Source organism: Clupea harengus, chromosome 1, assembly GCF_900700415.2.
Source record: "Clupea harengus chromosome 1, Ch_v2.0.2, whole genome shotgun sequence".
NCBI classification, from domain to species: Eukaryota; Metazoa; Chordata; class Actinopteri; order Clupeiformes; family Clupeidae; genus Clupea; species Clupea harengus.
The window spans coordinates 23,807,999-23,828,216 of NC_045152.1; the positions used below are offsets into that span (position 1 = coordinate 23,807,999).

Consider the following 20,218-nt stretch of genomic DNA (forward strand, 5'->3'; position numbering starts at 1 on the left):
AAATTGAACGATTAGAAAGTTCAGAGAACGTTGACCAGAACGTCATGGTGTGACGGGGCCTTTAGCCAGAAGCACCTCGCTTGCAGCTGACGGACTTCCGTCTGAAACGTTAGGTTGCAAGCAAATTATGTCAACTTTTTGTTATTATTTAAATTCAAACCATTTCAGATATGTTCTGTAACTATAACCTAGACGCGTCACCAAATATTTTAGAACACAGTATCCTCTCTAGCGTCACTGTAGCTACACAATCGGGATGTGTGATCTTTATTATTGTTTGTCTGGGCTATTACTCTGATCATGATATTCCCAAGAATATTTGTTAATGAACAGTGTTCTTCCAAAAACTATTTTGTTTTACTGTTAGTAGTAATGAATGCACTGTAAATAATAATTCAATAAACATGAAGTTTAAAAAACAAACTATCACCTCTGCTTTCATATATCACTTCTACTTTTTAAATGTGTCCTTCGGCCAAAAGAGAGCCACCTTTGATGACCTTGTCACAACATTGGCAAAATCATTGCTTTATCACAAGTCAGTAATGCCTCCTCTATAACTTAATCAAGTGCATCAAGTGTTCAAGTAGGGTGTATGGTTTCATTCAACACTTTAATGTGTCACGACTACCTAGCTCACAGTAGCCATGACATAGGGAAGACAGACACCGCCGGGTAACGTTTTAACAATAATTTGTTTATTTACAAAATATGTACAAAAGTCAGTATGTGAGAAGAACAGTAAAATAAAATGTCATGCGCGTCAGTAATGTAGACTATGTGTAGTGCATAAAGTAAGTTCAGTTCCAGGCAACTCCTTGCATCCTCTTTTCTGCCTGGAATCGAGTGATTCCTGCGCTCTCCAGGATCTTAATGGTTGTCTGAAAAAAAGAGTCAATGATTACATCACTATGGTTGTCCAAATAGGGCTACAGACCAAATGTAAGTGTTTTATTGATTGTTTTTCTATTGAATAGATATGAAATAGACTATGAAATGGCATACACACAGTAAGAACACTGACCATATTGTTTTGTAGCCTGGGAACAAGGCTACCGGGGAAACCAGCCACGGAACTTGGCTTGAACAAAATTTCTTAGGATTTTTCCTATGTGTTCTTAACCCATTAATGACAAACTAAAATTGGAAACCAAATTAAGAATTGTTGTTGCTCATATCTACCCTAACTACCATGCCATATTTTAAAGTTGAATTTGTGTGTGACTCGAAATATCACAAACATATATCTCTGGTCTCTGGTCATTAATGGGTTATGTAAGTGGTAGAACAGGACCACCTCTGGAACTCAGAGGAATGTGTGAGGGCTGGGAACATGCTTGGCCATAGAACAAAGCCAAAAACTATTGCTATTATCACAACCTAAATACGTTTCTGTAGGCCTCGTCTCCAAATCCTTTAGGATTGAGAGAGTCGAGGTACAACACCTGCCGCTGAGCTACCAATAAGACCTGCAATAGGTTAACGAAACACATTTTTCTTACATTTTATCGCATTAAAAATATAAAAATCTCATATCTTATATCTTATTCTTAAAGTGGTAGAAAAATGGAAAATTATACTCAACACAGAGGAGGTAGTGGTCAGCTGCCCCATCCTGTCTGCTCCAAGCAGGAAAGATTATAATATCCTTCTCACCCAGGTTGTTCTGTTTGCATTAGCAAAAGCAGGTTTTAATGGTTTAATCACATAACATTTTCTCATCTCTGATGCTTTTAGAAACATGTCTCCAACCTACTGGCAGGGTCGGCAGTGGGTCCATAAGTTTCCACGTAGGGACCACATAAAGGTCCACAATGTGGACGTTTTTCCCCTGTTCATTGAAATAATATAAAACCAAAATTAAATCTGAGGTTACATACTTCATGAAAAGAGATCAATTACAAAAGAACGTAATTAAAACACATACATTTCTCTCTGCAGCCTCACCGATCACCCTCAAACAGGCATTTCCAATCTATTATTAAAAAAAAAAAAAAAAAACATATTTCAAAAGCCATATATGTTTGTGTAATCAACTGTAACCACAGTACACTGAAATAATTGCCATGAAACTCACATTGGACTCCAGACACTGGCTCCAGCCAAGGGTCCAGAAGTCCTCTCTGGTGAGGAAAGTCTTTTCATCTTTAATTATTATTTCAGTGGGTGGGCCATTTCTGTCCAGTACGTAGTTCAGCTGTATAATTGCAAAAAATGAAATAACTACTGCGGCATTGACAGCAGCTACATTTTTACATTACACACAAACTTACTGAACAGGTCTGTTATGGTCAATATGTGCAGATTGTGGTTCTCCGTCTCTGTGAGGGGGCCCACCAGGTCCAACCCCAGCACTTTCCAGCATTCATTCACCTGTGATTTCAGTAGAAGAGGCACTTGGGCATGTCCATGTGTAGCATAATCACTTTGGCATCACACACAACAATGTTCTATGGAGGACTGTGCATATTACTCTAAAGTTAATGGCAGCAAAATGTTACCTTTATTGGGTGGAGGACGGGTGCCACAGTCTTGATTGGGTCATTAACCTGACAGGCATGACAGCACCTGACCTATATCAGAAACCAGTTTACATAAAAGCGAATTGATAGAGGACAGGGTTGTATCCCAATGTCTGCACCTGTGAGCTTACAACTCTCAGTGTGAGTGTGTGTGTGTGCGTGTTTGTGACACCAACTTCTCAGATGGGTCAAAAGCAGCGAAAACTTTGCATGGAATATCATATCCCAGAATAATTCTTACCCAGGCCTCCACATCCTGTGTAATGGTTAGCCAGTAATAACTGGCAACCACACGGTTGCAGATTCCCCTGACCCCGTTGTGGTTGCTCCGGTCATGGCACTCCGTGAGCACATCTGTCCTCTCCTGCTCCGTCATCGTCACCATTCTCATAAAGGTTTGTGATGGGCCGGTGTAAAAGAGTCTCTCATCTACCAGGATACAGTGGGATATGAACAGGGCCATGTAGGACATTGGTTTAAGAGCTCCTCATAATGCATTTGATATTGTACTGTATTTACTTCCACCTTTCACCCTTTTTAAGCTAATTGGCTCAGTCTATTTTGGCAGTCTTCATTTTACTGCTGTTGTTTGTTTGTTCGGAATTAGCTCGGTTAGCTAGTGTAGGAATGTTAGTAGTAAATGAGTAGGTTTAATATGGGTTTATCTAATTCAGTATAAAACAAAGGAGTTAGGAGTATTATTTGAATGGGAAGACGGGGCTGCTTTGTCATATGATAAATAAAGGGTGGGTCTTCGAGGTACTATGATAGGTTTCTGATTGGTGGAGTCAACGGGGAGGTCATAGGTTTCATTGGTTGAGCAGTCAGCCAGTGGAGGCGTTAGGGGGAGTGTTAGTGTTAAGTTTAAATGCCTAAGCGGGAGATATTTTTGTCAGAGCGTCTTCGAATTCATTCTCATATTGTTGTTTAGCATCTTCAATAAACCTTACTGAAATACTCTACAATCGGCTGTCTCCACTTCGACATTTTCTGGTACCTCACGGTAATTGTGATCGGACACCACACTAGTTAAAGCTGGACATAAAAAGAAGTTACGGTGTGAGTAATAAATTGAGTTGTGCTGTACAACGTACGTACCCTTCAAAACGAAACTGGGGATAGACTTTTTGATCCTCCACCTCATCTGTTTTGTCCACTGAGGCAACATCTCCTTTGTTTTTAAATAAATGGCCATGTTTTCAAAAAACTGGCTTTCGTCGCTTTTCTCCATTATTGAATTCTCCATCATCTGTCGTTGTGGTTGTGACGCATGCGCGGCTTCGCTGTCGACAGTGTCGCAAAATGACGCATGCGCAATGTGAGGGACTACGATCCCCCAAGGACTACGATTGTGTAGCTACAGTCACCCATAGGCGTCACCATACCCTCCCGTCCTGGTGGCGGAGACGTTACCCAAATTTGCCAACATAAAACAAGAAGATAGAGAAGAAGTTAGGCTATGTAACTATCGGATATAATTGCTTATATCTGTACTATTGAAAGGATTGATTTTCAGCTAGTGCTGTTTGAGTGGGTTAGAGTTTGAGTGTCTTAATTGAGTTTTAAAATATTTTTTTAAAAGATTCTCTACGGGGAAGTTGGAAGTTAAGCTACTAGCCTAGCGGACGATAACAACACATATCCACTGGAACACCTTGATCTAAGACATGGCGTCGTTGAATTCACCTCTGCGTGTATGTCGTGGTATACTGAAAGAACTGCGAGCTTTGAGGGGACCAGAATATAAACAGACGATGGCATATAATTATGTTTTGGATCAGTTTCGTAAAAATCAGGTATGTCAGATGGATGTAGACTTAGCTAGGCAGCTATATAGATAGCTAACTAATACTAATCTGCAGTATCCATGCCATTCCCACTCACAACAACTTAAATGTGTAACGTTAACGTTATCTTTTTTTTACCCTAACCTTAATCATAAGTAGCACAAAGTGTATGTCGTGAGCCATGTTGTGTTACTTGGTCAGTGATGATAAAAGCATTTAAGCAAGTAGTAACGAATGCAACTCGCTTTTAGCAAGGTGACCGTGACTAAAGACAGCAAGTTAAAATTAGACGTCTGTGAAATACCATCACAAGATGTATAGTTCGATGGAACTGATAAATGTGGGCTGTCTGGTCTTGCAACAGTACCCACACGAGCATCGTTAGCCCTGGTAAAAGCTAGCTTGCTCGCTAACTGATGTGTTTGGGTATCCTGGGTGTCAATAGATATATTTTGGCGATAAAATTCAGCGACGGCGTGCTCTTACTCTCTCCTTAACCCTGACCCTACACCGTCAAAATGAATTTGAAGTTGATATCCCTGTAGTGCAGTGCTTTTAACTAATTTAACATTTCTTAACCCCATTATATCACCATGGAAAGTAATGTCCCTAAAATAATAATTAAATAATTTTAAGTGACATAAACCTAAACTATCACTCCTCATTTCTCAGAGCTCTTTGAATTCATAGAGGTTTTACATCAGATGTCACTTCTGTGTTTGTCCTTTCTTTTTGTTCCCCCCCCATTTGCTTCACTGTGTACATTACATATGGGTGACTGATCGCATGTGCAGCCAGTCATAGACGGGATGAGCTGTGTGGTGTTTGGGCATAAGCCTCAGGCAGAAGTCTTCATATATTCTGCCCACATACAGCCACACATAAATGTAATGACCCAAGACGGTTTGTGATTTTCATTCATTGTGTGTGAACAAACTGAACAAGCTGTGGATTTCTCTCACCTGCTTAGGTAACAGGGGAGAGGTACTGCAGGGCCCAACAAGAGGCACTCCACGCCTCCCATTCCTACCTGTGCTTGCTGTCCTCCACCAGGCAACACATGGCTCTCCACAACCTCTACCATGTAAAGGGGGAGCGCAGCCGAGAGCAGGTGGCAGGCATGGTGGGCCTTCGGTTGCCCACCCAGCCTGGGGGAAAAGGCTGGGAAAAATGAGAGGTCAAAGGTGACAGAGAAACATGTTCACTGCAAGCTCATGAATGGACCACATCCATCTTTAAGCTCTGAGATGAACAATGAGACATGCATTGCTGAATGTTATGTTGGGTTCAGGTGCATCCACTAGAGAAATAAAGACTTGTCTTCATCAGTGTCATAGTAAAAGGCATCACATACATTTGTAAATACTTTTCTTGATGTCATTGAAAGATTAAAGGACAAACGACTTGAATTGCTTGTTTTCTCATTTCAAACATATTGTACAGTGAACATATTTATATGAAGTTTGAATCTCGATTTCCTAGTCTGTGTTAAAATGTGTATCAAGCGTATTTCAAGAGGCAATAGTCAAAGGGCGAACAATAACTAGTGTGAAATAAGTTTCTTTCAGTGTAAATACTTCGGTATTTCTTGAGCAGACAGAACATGAAGAAAATATAAAGCTAGATGTAGTTTGTATTCAATTACTGCTTACCATACAGCAAACCCATCCTTACATCTAAGACTGTCTGTTTTGTGTGAGTGGTTATTTCCCCAGGTGCAGAGACACAGTTCCCATGTTAACCTTTTTAGAGTCAATGTGTGGGAGGAACTGGCTTCCTGAGACCCACTGCAGCACACACAGTGTGTGCTGACCTTTCTGAGCATTAAACACGCTTCACTTCATTCAAATGTGAGAGGGAAAAGATCAGCTTTTAATTGATGAGATTATAGGGTTGTTTTGTTATATTTTTTTCATAGACAGTTGATCAAAAACAAAGCTGGGAATCTGTGCTTGGTATTAGGGAATTTTTGACTAAAAGACATGTTTGCCCTGTGGTAGAACACGGTTTTAAATGTTCACTGTGAGCTTTAGGAAACAGTCACTACTAAATTATGAGGATGTTTTTTTAAAAGGGTACGCCGCCAAAGTAATACTGCAATGTCTCGTGTTGATGTAAGTCAGAAACACTCTATTGCTGAGAGCAATGTGATGCTTTATTCAAAGGGGGCACGTGTGTATGTGGCATTGGTTATTTGGGATAGAACTGTTTGCTTAATCTGTATTAAATATTTTTGCTCTGATTCTGAAGGTGTAACAAAACAATATCAAAATCCAGAAGTGGCTGGGTATTTCAGATTTCTCCCTTGCTTCCTTTTTTCTCCTTGTTTCCTCATGGCACCAGAAAAAGAGAGAGAGGGAGACCTTGCTCTGGGTCATTCGCCAGCGTGCTAATTCACCATCAGAAAGGATTTCTGTTGTTTAGCAACATCAAATTGATTTGTTTAGCTGTGCTGCTGGAGGGGCTCCCTGGTATCTCTCCTCCCTCCGTCTTGCCCTCCGCTCGTCCCTCAGTGGAAGCGACATCTCTCTCCTTCTGGGAGCAGTCAGTGTCATTCTGTCGTCCTCTGCTCATCTTCACGGCCAGTCCCCCTGCATGAACATTATCCCCCCAAACCCTCTCCTCTTATGTCATACTGAGTTCATGTTTGAGGACAAAGTTGTCCATACAACTAGTGCCTAGTGGATTACATTTTGTGCCGGCCTCATCTCTCTCACTTCAAGCAATGAGCTATATGAGGCTTGGATAACTATGTATGTGTTAGACAGCAACCCCCTTCTTCTGGCCACACCATAGTGACTAATATTGCCTTCAGTGTGAGTTTAAATAGATTGACCCTACAGCTATGCAATGTGCTGTGACACACAGGGGAAGAGAAACGCTTGCACATGCGCGTCATTGACTCTCAACTGTACACACACGCACATGCATTTAATGAATGGTGATACACTATGACATCCTGAAGGATAGTGTCAAGTGGTCAACAATAACACAGTCTAGTACCAGAGGAAGCTGAGGTGATGCTAAGCTAATGAGCAACATAAGGTTGCCAGAGTCTCCCTTCATTGTTATCTTTTTAGACGATAGCATACAAAACCTGAACCTTCTGTTTGCAGAGCAATCAATTACCTACTGAGAATGTATTAGCCTATTTATCCGTCAGGAAAAAATGAGTAGCCTACCCTAAAGACAATAATGTAAGCAAAACAAGAAAAATAAATGTTCTGTCTTGCCATGTAAATACGTATAATAGAGCTGATTTGTGGTTAGTTAGCAGTGGTTAGGGTGCTGAAAAGGGGTCAATCAAGAATGGTTGATGACACTTTTGACGCTCTGCGTTAGTGAGGGAGGAGAAAGAGTGTGAGCAATACTGGACTCAGTAAGTCGACAATACCAAGTGCGCGTTGAAAGACCTACGGAGGCGGTGAAAAGACGAAGTTAGGGTTGACTGATAATTTAGTCTTATAATGAGAGGGGTAAATTGGAAGAGAGGCGCATAACTCTATTATTTATGATTACCAAGATTTCTATTCCGGCATCATCTAATAGCGCGTTTTGAGCGGGGCGATCTTTTAAGGGGAAAGTTACTAAAATTTGAAAACGTTCTGACTCGAAAGGAGTTGAACAAATAAGGGCAACGATGTTTGGAATGATAAAGAATTCGCTTTTTGGGGCCACTGAGGAAACTGAGTACAAATTACTCAGCACGGAGACTAAGGTAAGTTTTGCTCCCTTCGACAATCAGTGGAAATTATGATTACTCCTATTTCACGCATATTTCACTTCTAGAATAAGCGGAGAAATCGTGACTGTGGTGCTGAAGCTGCGTTTGTGCGTTTGTTCCGATCCTCACAATAGCCTACTACTATCAGAAGCTTCCGGTCTCTTTGTATTAGATGCCGTTTGGTTAAATAGTTTTAATTGCTAGATGCCTTTCGTAGCATTTCTGTTCTGTAGTCAGTGGCAATTAATAACCCAAATGGTAACGTATCCCTACTTATTGAACAGTAGTCCACGGTTTCAATTACCAGTTAACCTTACGTAACCTTTGTCGCCTAGCCTACTCTTGAAGATGTATGATCATATGATAGCCCTTCCTCACCTGTAAATGTGGAAAGTGGCGCAACAGCCATGGTTCTTACATTGTTGAAAATATTGTCATTTTATATCATCCCCCTTTAGTAGGTGGCAGATATACCATGGTGTCTGTATTGGCATTGTCATTACACATCTACTTAGTTTACACTTTTAACTATGTACGTGCGTCTGAGGTCTTGGCCATGACATCAGCAGCGCTGTTATTCTACACTATACACTGACCTTGGCCCACATAATGTGCATCAGTAGTCAAGGTCAATAAATCCTAGAGAGAAAGAGAGAGAGGCAGAGAGAGAAAATAGTTGTTTGTGGAAGTCAGGAAAACATGCTAGGTGGTTGCCTGTGCATTGCAGTCGTGTGTGAGCAGTAGCACTGTGGGGCAAAGCCTGGAGGAGAAAAAGGCTTTTTGAAGTCACTGATGTGTGCTGTTAAATGAGGCAGGACCTTATTGCCATTTTACATATATGTACTGTATAGGTGGTCAGGACTCCTGATGCATGTACGCATGCATTTACACATGTAGTATATTAAAAGAATGGTTATTCTTAGCTTATAAACAGTCTCCTAATCACCACCTCTATTGATTAAACAGATTGACACCTTTGTTGTCCTCTGACCAAATGCAGTTCCAGCTGAAACACTTCTGCCGAGAGCAGATCACGCAAGTTAATCTGCATCATCAGTTTTAACACAAGGGTAATTAAATAGAGTCACACTTGGTAGGCATTACAGAAAGGCCAAACTGAAACACATGTAAACCTGAAATCATGCCAATATTGCTGCTTTGTATTGGAGAGGAAGATATTCAATGGAGAAAAATCTAGGGTCTTGACAAGTGACCACGGAAGATCTGAAATCACAAACGGACACCTGATCTCTCCTTTTTTGACCCTGACACCCAATACGCTTAATTAAACAAGACACTGAATGCTGATGGAGTGTCTAGCCAGTGCATTTTGCCTCAGGTCCGAAAATGTATTTTGGTCTTTGACTAAAATATGTTCTGTGGCTTAAATTTGTTTTAACACACCCTTAGCCTGGACCAAAAAGCTACACATGATGTATGCAAGGCCTTTCTAAGTTCACTTCTTCAATTTTGAGTGTTACAGAGCCTTTTTGCTCTGAGTTGCCAAAGGGCTCTCTTGGCTTCAGGGGTGGCACCAAAACTTCTACATATTTATAATATTCTCCTCATGATTCACCATTATATTGCTCTGTAACTCTGATGGTCTAGGACATACACTTTTGTATAATAGGTTTACTAGAATTTTAAAGACGTTTTGCACAAGTTCACAAAGCAAATCCTGTTAGGTTAGTGCAAAAGGCTAACAAATACTTGTGAACTGATTCCTTTGATTTAAAATCTCCTCTCATCCACTGACAAACCACTGGAGAATATATTTGCCAAGGGGACACTTTCATGGGAGGAGAGACAGATACCTAAGAAAAGAGTGACTCAGAACTGAATTATTAATTGACTCACTAATATTAGCATACCCACATTAATTACATACCAGCATACAAGCTGGAGCACTGCATACTTATCTGGAGGAGGTTCTGGACATCAGTTGAGCATACACACTAATTGTAACTCTAGAGTAACTCTGAGCAGAGGCTATGTAATTAGAACTGTCGTAAAGTGTCACATATGACTCTGTTATATTATCATGCCTCGAGAAAAAGTTTAACATACCGTTGATTGTTATGTATGGTGAACTTCACACAAGGAGAGTGCACCACATAATTTGAATTCATCTCAGTGGAGAACTCACCATTTTTTGAACGTTAAGAAATGGTTCATATTGAATGTAACAGTTAACTTAATGTAACAGTTAAGCATAATGGTATTGGTACAATAGAATAGACATATGTGTTTAATTTTTCACTTGGAGTTCTATTTTTAGTTCCTTGCTTCTAAATATGTATTTCTCAAAAAAGGTGATCAGGAACAAAAATGATATCTCACTTGAAGTCTCATAACTGCAAGGAAACAGTCTTAGTCCTCCATCACCTACTTCATTCCTCCATCCACTTAACTGCCTTTCTCATGCCGCACATGGCTTCTTCTGCTAGAGCTTGCTAATCATCCCTAAACCAATGCGTTTTACACATTTTGAAAAGGTCAACTACGGCTACCCTGTTTCCCCATTATCTAGTGCATACTACAAGGGCTGTGTAACAAACCTTGCTGAGGGCTCTGTGTTTGTACCTGATGACTTTGGTTATTCTCTATGTTGGTAGATGTTTTCAGGCCTTTGTACTTTGCTGACAAATTGCCCTTAACAGAGTGGAATGTTTTACTGCAGGGCTTTGCATATTCAGCTTAATCTAGCTGAATATCACAAAAATCCCTTGAATGTCCTGACAGATTTTCCATATTTTATGCACTAATTGTTTGATTGCGGTTGTTGTTTAACGCCTCTGTTGGCTTACTGATGCTGCTCACATTGGAATCACACTGAGTTACCATGATCAGTGTTCAATGTTAGTGAGGATGTGCATATCACATTAACCCTGCGTTGTCAATACGTGTGTTTGTTGTGTGTGTGTGTGTGTGTCTGAGCTTATGTAACAGAAGGAATCACAAGTGTCTCATTATATTCTTTAGGCTGATTAAACCCTGCAATGTGTGATGAGTCGGGCAGGACAACAGTAATCAAATCAGTGTAACCTTCTCTATATGCCAGGCCATATTTGGGTGAACACTTTTCAATTCCTCCACGGATGCTTTGCTCAGTAACAGCAGTCTGAGTGTTCAGCCAGCTGGATAATTTTTTTTTTTACCGCTGTTACAAACCAGGGCACTACTGTCTGTTTTAGTTCCTGGCTGAAGGTGTCTTTTTTCAGTAGAGGCACAGCCTGTTTTTGTCTTTGTGCGTCAGTAGTGAATCATGGCCTCACCCCTTGGCCTCCTTCTCAGGACGGGGTCAGCTATGAGGTGCGACGGTATGACAGTGGAAAGTACGCCACCGTAAGCTCCGAGGGGCGGACATTCGATCAAGTGTCGGGCGAACTTGTGAGGAGGCTCCTCATGTACTTCGGGGGGAGCAATGAACAAGGTGAGCCGACCATAACAGCACAGAAGGTGAGCCAACCATAACAGCACAGAAGGTGAGCCAACCATAACAGCACATAATTGGCCATAAACCACTACGTTACAAGGTCAGTGAGACTGCTTGAGAAAGACACCATTCCCAGCAAGGGAATGCTTATCTCTGCAGTCTACTCTATTGGAGTAAAGCGGGTTATGTAGAACAATCTTATAAGTTTCTGTTTTGAGCCCTTTAATGAGGAGTTCTCTGTAGAACCCTGTTGGTGAATCTCAGCAATGGGGAGAGGTTCTCCGTGTGGCTTCCACTCTTTGATCCTTTGATAACAGGACTTTTGGAGATGCTTTCTGGGCATCAGCTTTAGAGAGAACAACTCTTCAATGGCTTTTTAGCATCCTTCAATGAAACCAGCAACAATATTTCACAATGTAGCACTGTAAGAATACAAGTTTGTTTTCCATATAGGTAAACCATGTAAACCCCACAACAACACAGTTCCCCAGGCTTAGATGAAGCCTTTAAGAGTCTCATCAGATTCATCCAATGACATTCTAGTAGAAGGTTTTAGGTATCTTTAGCTTCATAGAGATTCACTGTTGTGAAGAGCCCTCGCGGCGGGCCCTTCACATGGTTCATTTGGAGGTTTTCCCCTTAGACACCACTGTGTTGGTATTGACTTGTAGGCGAAGCAATGGGAAACACAACACCAATCGTCATCACAGTGTTCCCTCGGGATGATGGTGCCATGATGCGACGCCTGGTTGTTGCTGTTCGTATTCCCTCCCGCTATCAAGTCTGCCCACCAGATCCAACCGACAGCACAATCAAGATTGAGGATCGGCCAGGCATGACCGTCTATTCACTGTAGGTATCTCACCTCTCAAGGACAGTTGCAAAAACGAACTTCAAAACATTGTCGGGGCTATAATCCCAGAAAGCGTTTTGGCATACTACTTGACATAGAATAATTATATTTCATAATTTTCAATATCACTCTTTTTGTCTCAATCATGCAGGCAGTTTGGGGGCTTCGCAGGAGAGACAGAGTATCGCTCAGAAGCTTCCCGTTTGACACGCACCCTTGGTGAGACCGCTCCTTATCAACGCAAGCAGTACTTTTGCTTAAGCTATGATCCACCACTTAAGCCCTACGGGCGACGAAATGAAGTCTGGTTCATCCAGGACGAGCCCTGAATTACCATTTGTTATTGTAGCATGGAGTAGGGATGACTAGAAACATGTAATACTGACAGAGAGGAGCTAGGGATATTAAGGAAATGGGTGGGATTGGCTGATTAAACTCCAAGAAGCACAAGGAGTACTACATTGGGCGATTGGGTGGGGTTCATTGTCACAGACCTACTAGTAGTCCAGTAACATTCATTTGATGTTGGAGTTAGTATTATCTACAATAGTGGGCTACATATTTACCTTTCAACTAGTGCGATAACATAAATGGGTGAGTAGCATGTCTATCATAGTGTAATAAGAGACTTGATTACCATCATCTGCCTAAACCACAATGCATTATCATTTTTAAGAGGGGGCTAGAGTCTGCCATTCAAATTAGGACTTGTTCACCTTCATACACAGTTCACTTTTATGCCATTCTGCTATACAAAATAGTTATCTTCAAGACCAACAGTTAGAGGTCCTACAAATTCTTCATAAAGGGTCATTTTGACTGTAAATGTTTCATTTGTATATTGTTATTGTTTAAAAATGTGATGTTACATTACATTGTAACTTTAAATACCTGCCTCTAAATACCTTTAATCATCTTCAAGATGATTAATCATCAATCAAATCTCTTTACAAGGTATTGGAAGGCACAAAATGTTGCATCAATGACAGCAGTATCATGACACCTGTGTTATCAGAGACCCTGATAACAATCATATCTTGCACCAGCTAGAGTGTCGTGTTTTTCACCTCTTTCACCCCTTTGTCATGCTAGAACTGAGCGGTTCATTTTGAGTCAGAAGTTGTCAACTCTGAAACAAATACATTTATTCTGTGCACATGAAGTGCGTAGTCATGCAAATCATCAATATCTTAATGTTCGACACTCTACAAAGCCCATTGTTGATTTAGGATGCAATGTCATTTGAAATGTGTTTAACTGTTCTGTCAAACTGCGTCACAAACACCTCACAGACTTACTAGACATTGTACAAATGTATGAAATGGTATTATGAAATGTTGGAAAACAACAGCAAGGGCCTCCTCTTATACATCAAATCATTTATTCAGATATTTATTTCAGTGTTTGTGCTTTCCAGAAGTAGGTTTTATTCACTGGTTTATTTTTCATTTCTGTGTAGTGACTTTGTTGCTGTGTCTTTTTTTTGTACTGTAAATGTACTCCTTGAGTCATTTACTATAAATGAACAGTGGTTCTAGAAACCATTTTCAAGTACTTCTCTACGTGGCGTGATTTTCTGTGAAAATGTAGGTTGGATATATTGGTCAGCAATGGATTGAATATCATATGGTAATAAATATGTTATTCAGTGTAATGAGTATGGTTTTTGTTTTGTTGTTTTTGTATGGTAGTCATGGTCGCATTATAAGAAACACAGTCAATATCATTCCTGTCATTTGATACATACTATTTACACAGCTGGAAACACTGGTGAAGGTTATGAGCTGCTGTCATCGGCTGGCAAAGAAGTTTATAAGCATTCCCAGGTTGTCAGTGCACCAGGATACAAATCCACATTACTGACCCAGTAAGTATTTTAAAAGCAGCACCACAACAGCTTTTGGCTTATTGAAACAATATGGTGTCATTGCATTTTTATTTTTGAACAACCATCAAGCAAAGGTAATACTCTGTGGTCGATTGTTTTACATGTTTGTCACTGGTACCCTTTACTTTAATGTAGGAATTCTATGGCCAAGTTGACATACAAAAGCCAGACTTTATGCTAATGCTCAAGTGTCTGACCTACAAGACTAATGCCAAACTAAGAATATGTTCATTGCTCTTCATTGCATTTCTTCAAAAAAAAAATATTCAAAAGATACATTTAAATGTATCATGTTGTGTTGACTTGATTAATATATTTCCTAGAAAAGTAGTGAGTGTGGTATTCAGGCACATGCATATTTGGGTGACGGAAGAATAACACAAAGAAACAATTCAATTTTTCTACCCAAGAGTGTAGTGTCTGTGTTGCACATTCAATATCTACATCAGCCAAATACACACGCATATCATTATTACTTTCAATATACATTTATTAGTTGTTTGATTATAGAAATATTGATCAGTTTTAGATTTTAAAAATAAAGATAAAAGAATTTACAAACACAAGCCAAGTCAAAGAGCTTTTGTTAAACACACTTCATATTTTTTTAACACTTCACCAAATCGTTTATGTCATGCCATGACAAAACAAAATAAACTCTGTGAGGGAACCAATGACTTTATAAACTGGAGGAGACTACTGCTCCAGTTCAATTATGCATAAATACCTGCAGTTCATTTGGGAGGAGGCTGTGAAACAAGACACAACCACAAAGCAAAAGTGTGTGTTTGTGTTGTGTACGTATACGTGTGTGTGTGCGTGCGTGCGTGTGTGCGTGTAACTCAACTCTGTGGTAATTACAGAAAGAGTGAGGTTGGAATTTCTAACAAGATTAGAAGTCATCACTGTGGTTTGAAAAAGGGGCAAAGGTCAGGGACTGAACCTGATATGATAGGGTCGCCAAGACATACTCCTAGGAACTGGGAGTGCCATGTAATGCAACCACACTACTCTCAATCACAACAATCTAAATCCTATGGTCAAACGTGGATCAGAGTTATCCTCCTAGGCAATACAAAATAAAAAAATGTCACAAAAAGGCTGCTGTGCATTGGAACGTAGATTGAAGGCTCCCTAGCAATCAGAAAAAGACTATATGTTGCAAAGCCCCCCAGCTGGAGGAGTCATCCACCTCAGCCACATTTATACTATAACTGGTAAGAGTGATAGTATCATTGTGGTTTTGTCACATTATTCATTACAGAATAACGCAAATTGGTCATTATAAATTATCCCCATGACACCATTGGCTCTTCTTTTTCTTTACAAATGCTGAAAATGTAAAATACTTTCAGGCTCACACATTCCCATGTCTGAACTTAGAGGAACAGTTCCCACACAATACGTTTCAAAAGCTCTCTCTCAAGCAGAGTTCAGTGGCCCACAATGAGGCAAGAGAACAGTCCACACATAGACTTAATACAAGAGTTGGTTATCTAATGGAGTTAAAAAAATGTTTGTAGTAAAACTGTGTCAAAGGAGCTGAGAGAAAAAGAAAGGTTGTGAATAGAGAGGTAATTGTATCTAACTCATTCCATACACTTGCCTGTGATCCAAGTATGATTGATTATCTCTCCAAAACAGCATTAAGTATTCTAATGTGTATGCACTCTAGCCAGCATGGTCCGTCACAAATGAACACCTATATTGGCTCAGTATTAATACAAAATAATAATAATCTGTGTTTAACTGGAAACTAATGTATTGTAAGTGAATGTGTTGTAAATGGCCTCGTCTCAGTTGTTCTTCTTCTCAGGGTAGTTGGGAAAAGGTGCGTATGGAGGTGGCTGCTCCTGCAAGGGACAAAGACGCTTTAATCAAATTTTACTTCACAGTTAATTAGTGCATGTGACAAATGGTGGTTTGAAGGGTTTTGGGATGACCGGATACTTACCATGGGCATGTAGACATTGTGGGGGTTGTTTGGGTTATAATATGCACTACCAGCAGCCTCTGCAGCCTTTGCATTGCCTGAGAAACAGGAAAGGACCAGTTTACAAATTGTATGATCAAAAATAGACATCCTATCAATTATTCATGCATTCACACAGTAAACGGTTCCACTGGACCACTTAATGAGTAAATACTGTCATAAGCATTTAGATAGACAAAGACAGAAGAAATAGGCTAGGTTTCAAGAAGAATAGTTTTTAAGACTATGGTATTTTACACTTTCAGATGAAGCAATGGACTTTTTCATATGTAGATCTAACAATAGACTTTAAGATTTTCATATCTAGGAAATGTCATAAAACCACACGCAAGGTTCTGTAGAGTGTGACGATTGATGCAGTTAAAACTGTATTATCTGTGTGAGTGCATTTTGAAATATATATGAAATTTCATTCAACTTTTTTTGCTTTATCTTTGAAGGGTTGCATTTTGTTGAACCTCAGCACTGGTATAAGGGAGGATGTTGATTTCTGGAGATTTGTCTTGCGTTCTTGCGTTCGTGCGTATGTGTGTGCGTGCGTGTGTGTGCGTGTGTGCGTGTGTGTGTGGTTGTCCTTTTTAATTTGACAAGTAGCTCTTTTGACACTGGCCCTCCTTCCTTGCTGCCTGCCCTGTGTCATGGCATTCACTCAGTTGCTGACTGATAGAATCAGACAGATGCACTGAGGCAAATAGAGAGAGAGAGAGAAAAGAGCGAGAGATAGAAAGAGAGAACAGATGCAAGTACTATAGAAAAACAGAAAGAGAAGAGGGGAAAAGAGAAAAATGGAAGAGAAGATGGGGAGTTGAAGGAGAGACGGAGAGACAGACCTGCAGGGGGAGCAGCCCAGTTCTGGGGTGGTCCAGGATAAGGTGGTGGGGGGGCCATGTAGGCAGGGGCAGTCGGGTACACTCCTGCAGAACGACAGTTACACACGCTTCACTGAACGAGCCTGGGACATCAGTGCTCATAATGAGTAAACAAAACTAATCATTACAAACTATTTATACACGTGTCTGATGTTACGAGCCTTGACGTCACTACCAAGAGGTTGTGTGAAATTGATCATTCATGACATGACCACTTGGATCTTTGCATGAATGACTTCTTAAAACTTTTTTCCACGGCACAAATGAATACACTTGCACCATTTGCCCATATTAACGTCTAACAATGTGTACCAGCTGTGGGATATGGATAGCCCATGTTGCCAGGTGGTGCAGCGGAACCAGGGTGGAAACCATTTTGCTGAGGTGGGGGTGCATAAGGGTAGCCCATGGACATGGGTGGAGGTCCATAGCCGTTCATAGCTCCAGGCGATGGATAGCCAAATGAGGCACCACCATTTTGGGCTGGAGGGGCACGAGATGCTGAGATGGAGGGAAAAAAAAAATTATAATTAGCAAAAATTAAAGCAAATTACCAAGATATTATACTTGGCCTAAACAAAAACACACGGCATTAATCACGGATTAGCGTGTCCAGACACGTATCCATATCTCAACACTGCGAAGCGAGACATTACCATACAATCCTCACCATTTGTGGCCAGTTTGAAGAGGTGCTGACCCAGCTCAATGGCTCCACCACTCGGGAAGGACATCTTGAAACTTGCCTGTCCCTCCCAGCCACCTTATCAGGAAAGACGTTTTCAAAATATTTGATTTGACTGTTATGGACTCATCATGACATTCTTCTTTTGCAAGAAGAAAATTTACACAAAACAACATGCCCTGACAAAGCTCTCTTACTCTTCAACTGTTTTCACCCTGATCCTTAAATCTGGTTTAAGTGACACTTCTGCAGGCTAACTTTCCTTTTGGTAACCTTGAAGAAACCATATGCTCTGAGAAAGCTAATTCTGCTCATGGTACTTCCTCACACCCTACAGCCAGTGACTACATTTTCAACATGGTGTGGTTGTATCAACCGATCAAGAATCTTAAAAACTTTCACCACACAAGGGGGGAGTTCCTACAGTAGCTAAACGGGACAGAAGTTGCCAAGAAACACTAGCATTACTTACAGCATCTATAATTACACCGTATATAGATACATACATAAAAAAAGAGTTTCCAAAGCTTTATTCTATGAAGCATCTGATAGGCCTACAGCCCAGAAGAAAGTTACAGCCGTATATTTCAGTACCTCCAGTCTCTGCATTGAGTGTGCCCTTGATGTAATTTGCCGCAAAAACAGGCTGTTCAATACTACAACCCTTAATCAGGTAATAGGGGAACATCACTGAGCCAAGATTGTCCCTTGGGTTGCTGGAAACAAACACCATCTATGTGAAGGGCACAGAGACCATAATATATGTCAATACTCATACACCTTAAAAGAAATCGCAAAGTCAAAAGCCTATCTTCAAACCCTTTATGGGGAAATATGGCAGAAGATCTGAAGTAGATGTATACTAATAGAAAAAAAAAATGATTGGTCAGAAAACTTTGCATCAAATGCATCAATTTACCCTGTATGGTGTGAGGTACACGGAGCCCTTCTTGGTTCCCCTGAGTAAATCTGTCTTGCTTGTAACATCATTGAAGGATAGCTCCACATTTTTGCAGTCTCTCAGGACACTGAGAAGGAAACATTTGTTTTTAGATACACTCTTACTACAGTTTGCTATATGAACACATATTAGCTTTCGAATGTCTTTCAATAACAATTCTTCTCTGAAAAGCACAGACCTTCCAGTAGATTATCAAGGCACTCTGATCTCCACACTGTAGGATATTTGGTCAGAAACACTCTATTCATCTAGTAAATATCATTTGACAATACTGTAGGGGTTTAGCTTGTCTAAATGCCGGCTAAATGACGCCTGTAGTTAAAACCAAAAGCATTGCGGAGGTAGAATGTTTGTGTGCTAAACAAGACAACAAAGTTCGCTTCCTGTATTCGTCCCAGCATTATTACAACCAATCAGACTACTTGTAATTGAAGCGTAGCAAGTAGAAACGTCACGGGACTCTCCAAAGAACCAATGAAAAGAAGCAATGACTTTACACAAGGCGTAAACAAAGCTAGCTGATGTTAGCTGCTATCTAAAGGTCTTATGAAATAAGGTAGCTAGGAGTATGTAGAGCTTTAGAAACATATACAAATTACAGCTTTAGACATGTCCGCTTTAAGATGATGTTCGACCAGTATCTTCTTTAATTGCTTTCTCGTCACTGAAGGAACGTTTGACGTAAGGCGTCATCTAGCCAAATGGCCACTTTTAGGTTACAAAATCAGGTTTACTTTTTACTTCGAGCACATATAAATGCGTCAAAAAGTATGACAATCTCAGACATACCCATTTTGCTCGGTCTCAAAAATAAAACGAATATATCTAACGAATAAAGACATAAACTAAGGCTTGAAAGCACTGTGAGAAGTCCCTGCTAGTTAGCTAACCCGAACTCAGCCTGAAACCAAAATTACAACTAACGTTAGAGCTATTTACGAACAACCTGGCATGTAGTAACACACTAGATTTCAGACATCTGCAATGTTTTACTTTACCTTTCCCCGTTATTAATCATAACGCCTCCATTTTGTGCATGGTTTCGATTCAGTGCCATGTTTGGGTTAGTAGAATCCTTGATTAGCTGGCTAGTGTTTCGTTGGTATGTTCACTGGCCGTCAAATAATCTGAATGCCCTACATTCGCTTAATCCCGTTACGTCACAGGAGCAGCTGTGTAATCATTTCCATCTCGTGACTCGCCTAGACAACGAAATCGAATAAACTAGAAACAAGTGTATGGCGCATTCATCTAAATAATAACGGTGTATGACAACAATAGCCTACACATGTAAAAATACGTATAAATGCCCATCACTCTCGACCTGATGTGATCTTGTTTTTCATGTAAACTCATGCAAACATTGCCACTGAATTGTGGGCCTATCTGTTTTATTATTTTAATAGGATATATCTTAATCTTGCTTCTCTTATTTTTGTTGCATCATACACAACTGCATATTAACCCTCACTATTTAGTTCAGCCATCAGTCATTTGTTT

The 20,218-nt window shown here is 40.3% G+C and overlaps 3 protein-coding genes across 3 annotated transcripts; 2 read left to right on the plus strand and 1 right to left on the minus strand.

The window, feature by feature from the left end:
* Nucleotides 1-3,954: 3,954 nt before the first annotated feature.
* Nucleotides 3,955-5,718, plus strand: fmc1 (formation of mitochondrial complex V assembly factor 1 homolog). The gene is made up of 2 exons (XM_012825709.3): nucleotides 3,955-4,318; nucleotides 5,280-5,718. The coding sequence occupies exons 1-2, from the start codon at nucleotides 4,190-4,192 to the stop codon at nucleotides 5,481-5,483; spliced, it is 333 nt and encodes a 110-aa protein (XP_012681163.1). The 5' UTR covers nucleotides 3,955-4,189; the 3' UTR covers nucleotides 5,484-5,718.
* A 1,756-nt stretch (nucleotides 5,719-7,474) lies between these two features.
* On the plus strand, nucleotides 7,475-13,976 carry LOC105898836 (heme-binding protein 1). Its single transcript, XM_012825928.3, has 4 exons — nucleotides 7,475-8,027; nucleotides 11,328-11,466; nucleotides 12,141-12,321; nucleotides 12,474-13,976. The coding sequence occupies exons 1-4, from the start codon at nucleotides 7,950-7,952 to the stop codon at nucleotides 12,649-12,651; spliced, it is 576 nt and encodes a 191-aa protein (XP_012681382.1). The 5' UTR covers nucleotides 7,475-7,949; the 3' UTR covers nucleotides 12,652-13,976.
* Nucleotides 13,977-14,682: 706 nt separating this feature from the next.
* Nucleotides 14,683-19,940, minus strand: wbp2nl (WBP2 N-terminal like). Its single transcript, XM_012825927.3, has 8 exons — nucleotides 19,717-19,940; nucleotides 18,677-18,785; nucleotides 18,352-18,490; nucleotides 17,743-17,835; nucleotides 17,385-17,573; nucleotides 17,034-17,117; nucleotides 16,165-16,241; nucleotides 14,683-16,063 (listed from the first exon to the last, which is right to left on the minus strand). The coding sequence occupies exons 1-8, from the start codon at nucleotides 19,773-19,775 to the stop codon at nucleotides 16,007-16,009; spliced, it is 807 nt and encodes a 268-aa protein (XP_012681381.1). The 5' UTR covers nucleotides 19,776-19,940; the 3' UTR covers nucleotides 14,683-16,006.
* Nucleotides 19,941-20,218: the final 278 nt, after the last annotated feature.